Source organism: Cariama cristata, unplaced genomic scaffold, assembly GCF_000690535.1.
Source record: "Cariama cristata isolate BGI_N322 unplaced genomic scaffold, ASM69053v1 scaffold14982, whole genome shotgun sequence".
NCBI lineage: Eukaryota > Metazoa > Chordata > Aves > Cariamiformes > Cariamidae > Cariama > Cariama cristata.
The window spans coordinates 7370-16189 of NW_009602234.1; the positions used below are offsets into that span (position 1 = coordinate 7370).

General features: G+C 38.5%; 1 protein-coding gene across 1 annotated transcript; it reads left to right on the top strand.

The window, feature by feature from the left end:
• The first annotated feature begins 57 nt into the window (after positions 1–57).
• Positions 58–7513, top strand: BTF3 (basic transcription factor 3). The gene is made up of 5 exons (XM_009694677.1): positions 58–126; positions 3569–3682; positions 3874–4075; positions 6562–6618; positions 7155–7513. Exons 1-5 carry the CDS (start codon positions 58–60, stop codon positions 7199–7201), a joined length of 489 nt encoding a protein of 162 aa, XP_009692979.1. The 3' UTR covers positions 7202–7513.
• The last annotated feature ends 1307 nt before the right edge of the window (positions 7514–8820 follow it).

Here is an 8820-nt window from a genome sequence, read left to right on the forward strand (position 1 = left end):
GGCCCGCCGCCGGGCGTCTCCTGACTGGCCTTCCGTGGGCTCTTGTTGCTTCCACAGATGAAAGAAACAATCATGAACCAAGAGAAGCTCGCCAAGCTGCAGGCCCAAGTGCGCATCGGTGGCAAGGTAGGAGCCGCCTCCCCACCCTGCCCTCGGGATTGCATACGTGCACAGCAGGCCTAGCACGAGGGGTCCTGAAAGCGGGGGTGGGCCGCAGCCTTAAGTACTCTCAGCTTGGCTTACCAATCCTCAGAGGAAGCTGAGCTGCTGCAGGGATCTCTAGAGTCAGTTCTGTAGAAGCAGTATGTAGTAGCTGAACCTCCAGCCTTTTCTCCTTAGGTTTGTTATAATACATTACAGCAGACTTGCAGGCTATGTTCTGGTATGGGCTATTTTAGAAGGCATGTAGGATTTGAGCTGAGCGGACCTTACAGCAAATGGCCTCGGGTATAGTTATCAGATTATAGAGGGTTATGTTCCAAACTCATCAGAAATCTTTAAGATGCCCATGGCTGTTTCTTTGCCTTCTAGAACAAAGTTGGAAATTCTGTACTTGTCATACTCTCATAATTATAGACTAACATGCTCAGAAGACCTTTTTATTTTGTTACATCTGAATATATGTAGCTGTGTGATTACTTATAATCTGAAAATAAAAAAGTATGTTTAGTGTAGTTGTATAGTAGTAAACGTTTTAATTACAGTGTCACTAGTAAGGCAAGAATTTGTTAGTAATTTTTTTATACTTGACAAAGTGTACACACAATATTTTAGAATACAAACTGTTCAACAGAACCCTTGCTGACAGAGATTCCAGGAGCTTTCATTCTTGTGTTGAATTTTTTTTGCCTTTAGTTGGAGATTTAGGCAACCTTAAATTGGCATTAATGTAGTAATTTACTAGCTTGATGATTTTCTGTGTTCTTTGTATGGCTTAAGCAGAGAACTGCTATATTATATTGATGATTGTGTGCATGTTACCAGCTTATGTTTATTGACTATAGAGGCTTTTAATATTTGTCATGTAAGAGCATGCATTCAGGTTACAACTCTTGCAGCTCTCTGGTCAGTATAGGTCTTTTGGAGACGTTAGCAAAGCTTAGAATATGCTGGTGGTTCCATCACTCAGTTTTAAAATTGGCCTCTGAAATACTTTGAATGCCTGAACTTGACTTAAAATTTGTTTTATAAATGGAAATTATTACTGGGATTCTTCATGGCATTGTCACCATATAAGTCGAGATGGATGTGGAGGAGGCAAAGGGGGAAGGGTCACTTCTCCTTGTGAGAAAAAGTTGCATATTGCCTCTGCTGGCAATTTTAATGATGTTTCAAGGCTGCAGATCTTACAAATAAGCCAAATATGATGTTTAGATGCAGGGCTATTGTAGCACTTTGTTGTGTGAAATTTGAGATTTTTCTGTAGAATATAGCTACAGCTAAATGTCATGGCTCTTCATCCAAACCTTTTAGAGGAGTGGCAGATGAGACCATAGTATTTCATTAGTGGCTTGCTCTACCCTCTCCTCTTTATTATAAAGGTAGAGGGATGTGTACAGCATGTCTCAGCATGATCAGGATAGAATTTGCTTAGTAAAAACTGTGGAGGTGAAAGGAGCAGCTGTTCATTTAAATTAAATTGAATTGTCTGAAATTTGATGTCTGTTTAGTATGGGTAAAAAGGATGTACTTGTTCCTACATAGCTTTTGATTCAAGACATCTTTTTTTATAATTTATTGAGAGGTCTTTTGTCCAGAGAGACTTAACTTATGCTTTATGTGACTCAATTCCTGGGTAGGCAAGGTACTAAAATAAAGCCATTTCTAGTATTTTAGCAGTTTTCAAATCGCTGTATGTGCTAACCTGACAGTAGCAGGGAATGAATATCAAGCTTTATAGACAAATTACTATAGACAAATAAACTTTTGAGCTGTAGTCTTCCAAGTGTTAGTTTCATGTGAATTTGTCATTCCTCATTGTTTGTAACTGGATTATGTTAGAGGTGTTAGTGTCCAGTTTTCTAACTCCTGCCAGTTAACTCAAAAGGTATTGCAGCTGTTTATACAGCCAGGCAGCAACTCATTCTCTTATTGCTGGCCTGTGGCAGATGGTTAACTGGAGTAGGAGGACTTAGATTAGTAGTTATAGTGTGTCAAAAAGGAACTTAGTTTCACCTATTCATAGATATTTTATGTCAGATTTTACTGAAGCCTTATGATTGTGCAAGGATGTATAGAGTGACACTTCCTGCTTTTTTTGTAGGTGTCAATACCTTCTAATATGGGACAGTTATTTCTCTGGAGAAATCTAGAGCTCTGTGTCTGTAGGGGAACTTAACTTTTGCTTGTTTTGCTTTATAAACAGGAGAGGTTTGGAATACTATGTAGAAGTATTTTTAAAAAACATATTTATAAAATATTTTGGCAAAGTAAGTGTTCTTCAAATATGTAAGTCCATCAGATGGGAGATGTCCGTTTGGAATGAAAACTATTTTGAGTTTGCTCATATTCATTTGTTAATGATATGTTAATAACTTTATGACCTCTGACTATTGCCAAATCTGGCTTCAATTGAAGCAAGATGATCTAAGGAAAAATTCATAAGCTTCAGAAATTACCTAAAACTGTGATCATTCTTCGGTTCTATGCTTATGATAACAGACAAGGGTAAACTTGCAATTTTTCTTTCTAAGATGCTGCAGAATCCCTGTAGGAATTGTGGAATAAACATTCTCTGGTGCATTCCTTCCTAAAACCTCATGCTTCTCACAGACATGTAAAGCTTGCCTTATAGGAAGGGAGGGACTGCTGCAGTGCAGTTGGAGGGGTGGGGTTGCGTGCACTGTAACACAGAAGTAGAACTTTGTATGTTGATGTACTGGTTTCAGCTGGGATAGAGTTAATTTTCTGCTCAGTAGCTGATATAGTGTGTTTTGGATTCAGTGTGAGAATAATGTTGGTAACACACTGATGTTTTAGTTGTTGTGAAGTAGTGCTTGCCCTAAGGCAGGGATTTTTTGGTTTCTCGCACCCTGCCAGCAAGCAGGTGCACAAGAAGCTGGGAGGGAGCATGGCCAGGACAGCTGACTCGAACTAGCCAAAGGGATATTCCATACCATAGAATGTCCTGTTCAGTATATAAACTGGGGGAAGTTGGTTGGGAGGCGCAGTTTGCTGTTCGGGCATCTGTCAGTGGGTGGTGAGCAACTGTGTTGTGCATCACTTGTCTTTTCTTGGGTTTGTTTGGGTTTTTTTTGTTATATTCCTTTTCTTCATTATTATTACTATTACTGTATTATTATTATTATTGTTAGTATTGTATTTTGTTTTACTTATTAAACTGTTCTAATCTCAGCCTACGAGTTTTACTTTTTTTCTGATTCTCCACACCCACTGAGAGGGGGGAAGAGTGAGCGAGTGGCTATGTGGTGCTTAGTTGCTGACTGGGGCTAAACCACGGCAGTTAAGTTGATTTGTAGATGACTGCAGAGTAGTTATGTGGCCCTGAGGATTACAGTTTGTGAAGAACTACTTAAGTATTAATTTGTAACTTTTTTTTTTTGCAAAGGGTACTGCCCGCAGAAAGAAGAAGGTTGTCCACAGAACAGCTACAGCAGATGACAAGAAACTTCAGTTTTCATTGAAGAAACTGGGGGTCAACAATATTTCTGGAATTGAAGAGGTAATTGCTTCAAAGGAAAAAATACTTTTCTATATAGAAATAGAAAATGTATCAAAATAAATTTCCTGGTAAGTAGCATCCTAAATTTGTAAATTATCAGTAGGTGTTTATTGAGCTTCAAGAACTTCAATTTCCTGTTAAACTGAAGAATCTTGTTAAACTGCTTCAAATACTGGGTTTTTTTGTTACAGGTAAACATGTTTACCAACCAAGGAACAGTCATTCACTTCAATAACCCTAAAGTTCAGGCATCTCTGGCTGCTAACACTTTCACTATCACTGGCCATGCTGAGACAAAGCAGCTGACAGAAATGCTTCCTAGCATCTTAAACCAGCTCGGAGCTGACAGTCTGACCAGCCTGAGGAGATTGGCAGAAGCCTTACCCAAGCAACGTAAGTGGAAACTTGAATGCATCTCATGCTGGCAGCTGACATGAGGCTTATTTATATAGCAGCAGTGAAATTCAGTGCATTCTTGCTGTGTGCAAGCATCTTATAAAATGCTTATAAAGAAATGATACTCTTAGATCTTATTTATAGCTCAAATCCAATGATGAGTATAACTGCATAAAGCAGAGGCACCTGTTAGCATTATCTTGCAGCTGGTCTGGGACTGGAAAGCTGTAGCTAGACTTGATTTTGTAGTAGTTTACTTGTTGAAGTGGCTACCGTATTTTGACATATATCATTTAGTAAAGCTAGTTAGATGAGTTACTCTGGAAGAGTTAGGTTTTAAAAAAAGATAAACTTTGAGTATGTTTTAACTCTTTGAATGGAAACATAAGTAATGGAGAAAGGGACTTGAGGGCAGACATCTTGCAACTGCTTTGCTGCCCTAGAGGTGTGGTGAAGATATTTCTTGCATAGGCTTTTTGGTAGCTAGGAGGGAATGACACAGTTCTTGTGAGGAAGTATGTTACAATTTTGGTGTGTGTATAACGGTGTAGAGAACAGGACTGTCACGAGCATTACGCTAAATACGCCAACTTCCTATTCCATCCTTGAATTAGTAAAAGAACATGAACATTTGTTCTTCCTAAAACTGTGTGGGAAAAGTAGAGGAGGGACTTAAGTATGTGGTGTTTGGAAAAGGTACTGCCGCTACAGGGTGAGAATGAGTGAAAGACAGGCTTGTTGACATGGGAACATTCCTCGTGTCCTGCATTCCAGTGTTCCTACTTTTCTGAAGTATTTTAAGCCCATTCTTTCCAAAGTATGGAACATCCTAAACACAGAGAAAATTGGAGAAGTGTATCGTTGTGTCCAGTTTCTGGTAGTTCTGAACGTGATTGTTACGTTTTCTTCTTCCTGTGTTTTGCTGCCAACAAGATAGCCTCTGTTTCCATTCCTAAAGTTCATGATGCTTCCCTCCTGTCAACTTTGCACTGAAAAAATCCTGCTAGAAGTAGTCTTCAAGAGGTGGGGTAAACTTCTTTTCCCATGGTGCTCAGGTCCTTCCTTCCTCATGTCACCTGTGTGGCTTCCTTGTGGTAGTAGCAGGGCTTGAAAGAAAAAAGAAATCTTGAAGGATTTAAAATGATCCCCAAAGATCTCTGTTCTCATAGAAGGTGGGTATATTCTGGATAAGCTAAATTGTGCAGTTTTAATATTAGGGAAGCTTGTTTAAAGTTTGCTTTGTATGACCTAGTAAATCGCTATTCCTTTCCACTTTGGGTGGATGCCAAAGTAGTTGCACAAAACTTTCCGTTCAGCATTGTCTGCTAGATTTGGAAGCCTGACATCAAAGAGTGAAGTGTCTGTGGTGATTGCATTTGCAGGTGCTAAAGTAAACTCAGTCTGGTCTTGCAGATGAAAGAGAATGCAGACAATTTAGGAGGAGATAACACGGTTTGCTTTTAAAACGTCCTATTTGACAGTAAGATGCATTTAAGCTGTAACAGCTTTCTGCTCTTAAAAAAACAAAAGGAGGGTTTGCAATGACCTTGTCCCAGGCCCTTTCAGGTCAAAGTTTATGCATTTATCTGTTTTGGTTCTCTAGAAATCAGGGTGCAAGTCTAATATGAAGCCGTCTCTTTCTTCATGCTTTTCATGCTAATTAGGATAAAACTGAGGTGATAGAGAGTATGAGACAGATTGCCCTTGGTAGTACAACTAAGAATAGCAGTAAAAGTAGTGGCACAGGCACCCAGGGACCTGAGATACCTATTCTTAGCATTACACTGCTGCAGTTCAACAGATGCTTATTGGTCTGCTACAATGGACATGGTTAAGTCTCAGTAGGTCTGGTAAATACAGTGGGAATGGTTAAGAAATTCCTGAGTCAACAGAGATGTGGACGAGAACATGTGGTTACCTCATCCACCAAAGTGTAAAATTGTGCATCCAGTTCCATATTCCTCTGACTTTGCCAGGACACAAGAATACCTTTACCCCTAGTCATGTGCATCTGCCTGCAGCTTCACAATTGCACCTCAGTTTTCCTTGAAGGCCTAGGATTAAAAGGTCCTTTCTTTCCTTAAGACTTGATGATGTAAAATACTTAAACCTTGTGAAACACAGAGTAGTCAATACACCAAGCTGCTCTTAAGAGAAATTGGTAAAATCAGTCTCTACACTGTAGTTGAAAATGATTACCATGGAAGGCATTCAGTATACCTAGATACAAGATGGGGACTAGTAAGCTGGTTTAGCATGCATCTTTTCATTTCCCTGCTGGGCTATTTGAGCATTATCAGTAACAAAGGGAATGTGAACTTTCTAGGTTAGTTGAAGATTTTTATTTGTCATGGGAACTGGATAAAGCATTGCAGTTTAGCTCGGGATCTTTGATAATGTTTTCAGACAACATAAAGCAGAACAATTAATCAAGATGCCTATGGTGAACTTGACTGATGCTTTTGAACTACTTGCTCTTGCAGCTGTGGATGGAAAAGCACCACTTGCTACTGGTGAAGATGATGATGATGAAGTTCCAGGTAAGAACAAGCATGCAGTGGAGGAAGAGGAAGTGAATTTTGTGGCGAGATAACATGCATAGCGTAGAATTGGGCCAAGGATGGTAAGAGTATTGACTAGTCACTTGCTGTCACAGAATTTCTGTGGGCAGATTATTTAATAGTTTTTGAATACCATGAGAGATCTACTGGTTTGAGCTAACATTTTTGTCCTGTGTAGAAGTAATAGCTATGGCTAAGATAATTATTTAATATTCAATAAGAAGGGTGGGAAGAAACTACCTCTTCAGTGTCACTTTGGCAAGTTGTGGATATAGTGAAGTTAAATGCTCGTAGAATTGTGCTTTATAACGAACCATCCAAAATTTACTTGGTTGAGAAAGAAGAATGAACTGTGAAGCTCTTAAAAGTTATTTGATCTGTATTTTATAAGCTGAAAGTTTTCTACGTTGTAAGCACTTGGTATGAAGTAAAACTTCAGAAAAAACCCCAAAACCAAAATGTTTGGCAAAGCAGAAGTGGGTCAAGCTTTAATTTCAACATTCTTCTTTTTCTAGATCTTGTTGAAAACTTCGATGAAGCTTCAAAGAATGAGGCAAACTGAACTAAGTGTTACTTTCTGAATAAAGTTGAAACTTGAAAAAGCTACATGGAGCTGCTATTTTATATTTTGACAGCTTTTATTTTATTTCCTAATGAGATCTCAGGATCTATGATATTTGGAAAGTCCTTGAACCTGCAGCTCTTTAGTTACTGCTTGTACACAATATTATTTTTGTGGCCTGATTGAAAAAAATCTATGCTTTGAAATAAGTCAGATTGCTAATGAATCTCTGCCTAGACACCATTTTTGAGTAACTTGTATACAAGCAACACCCCATCTTTAATGAATTTTGACATACAATAAAAATATAAAAGAAACTTTCTGGTGTGGCTTCTTGTCAGAAAAGCAGGGGAAAAAATTGGCCATAAATATTAATCATAAAAGGTCTTGCTTTTCTGCAGAGCATCTTCTTTTTGCTGTTAGAAAACTGTCTTCTAAAAATTTTTCTGTGCATAATGGAGCGTTTCATGTTTAATCGGTGAATTCCCAGTATTTGCAAGTCAGAGCTACATGTGCTGTAAGTCACTTTGTAATCTACTGAATTTAAGAAATAGATTTGTATTCTAGAAATAATTATTGGTGGCTTAATATGACATAATATGTGCACGTTGAGAGAGAACTTTGCTTGGCCTTGAAGAACAGTGGCAAGCTGTTGGCATCTTGGGGAGCTAAGTACTAATGGTAAATTTTTATCTTCAAGGAGTGTTTAATAGGTATTTCTAGGGTGTAACTATTTAATGAGTTAAATAGTACTTTCCCACTGTTTTAATTTTACCTCTCTGAAAATGTCAGTGATGTGGGGGAATGAAATATAGGAAGGGGAAAAAGCCTTAGTGGAATTGATAATGGCTCTTAAGTAGATAGCATCTTCACATCTATTAACTAATAATTATATTTGAATGTTTCAGCAATATATTCCTTCTGTTGATTTTGTATGTTCCAGAGATAAAAAAGGAGCTTGTTTTTTGGGCACAGGGAAGATTTTTAAAATTCCAGTCTGACCTTTGCATAGCTGGAGCTTTCATGGAGTCTTTGGTGTTAATGATAGATTGAATTGCTTCCATAACACAAGCTAAGCTCGGTTAGAAGAGCACCTAACTGCCAGCCTCCTAAGGTTGTCTCTGCAACAAATACTTCTGGGAGTGGAAATTCATCCTGACTTGTGCAGGATAAAATGCAGGGTAAAACTTTGCTATAGCCAGAACAAAGTTCTCCTTGTGCCTGGGAAAAGGTGGGGCTGTGTCTGACTTGCCAAGCATGTTTGTTGTGGTGCAAGTCATTGCTGTTGGGAAACAGTGGAGGAACTTGTTCAAACCCTGCAACTCCTGTCATTTGAGGTAAGACAGCAGTCTGATGTCAGCATAACATGGCTGAAGTCAGGTGCAAGAACTTAGAGTAACAATTTCAGGTTACTTCTCTCAGTTTGCCAGTACTTTATCAGTAGATCATACTTTTAGCATTGAATTAATTAAAATAAAAAAGTGCCTTCGTTACATTGTGGCAATAAGGTAGAAAAACTAAACTATGCAAATTTGAGTTTTGAAATGAGGATGGTGACTTTAAGCTAATTGCCCTGTAAAAGGTGAAAACCAAATTCTATAGAGTTGTTTACCACACTT

Excerpts from the sequence above, each read along its gene's own strand:
- BTF3 (XM_009694677.1), top strand. The coding sequence starts at position 58 with ATGAAAGAAACAATCATGAACCAAGAGAAGCTCGCCAAGCTGCAGGCC. Across the intron at positions 3,683-3,873 it reads ATATTTCTGGAATTGAAGAG|GTAAACATGTTTACCAACCA; the intron begins GTAATTGCTTCA and ends TTTTTGTTACAG. Across the intron at positions 6,619-7,154 it reads TGATGATGATGAAGTTCCAG|ATCTTGTTGAAAACTTCGAT; the intron begins GTAAGAACAAGC and ends TTCTTTTTCTAG.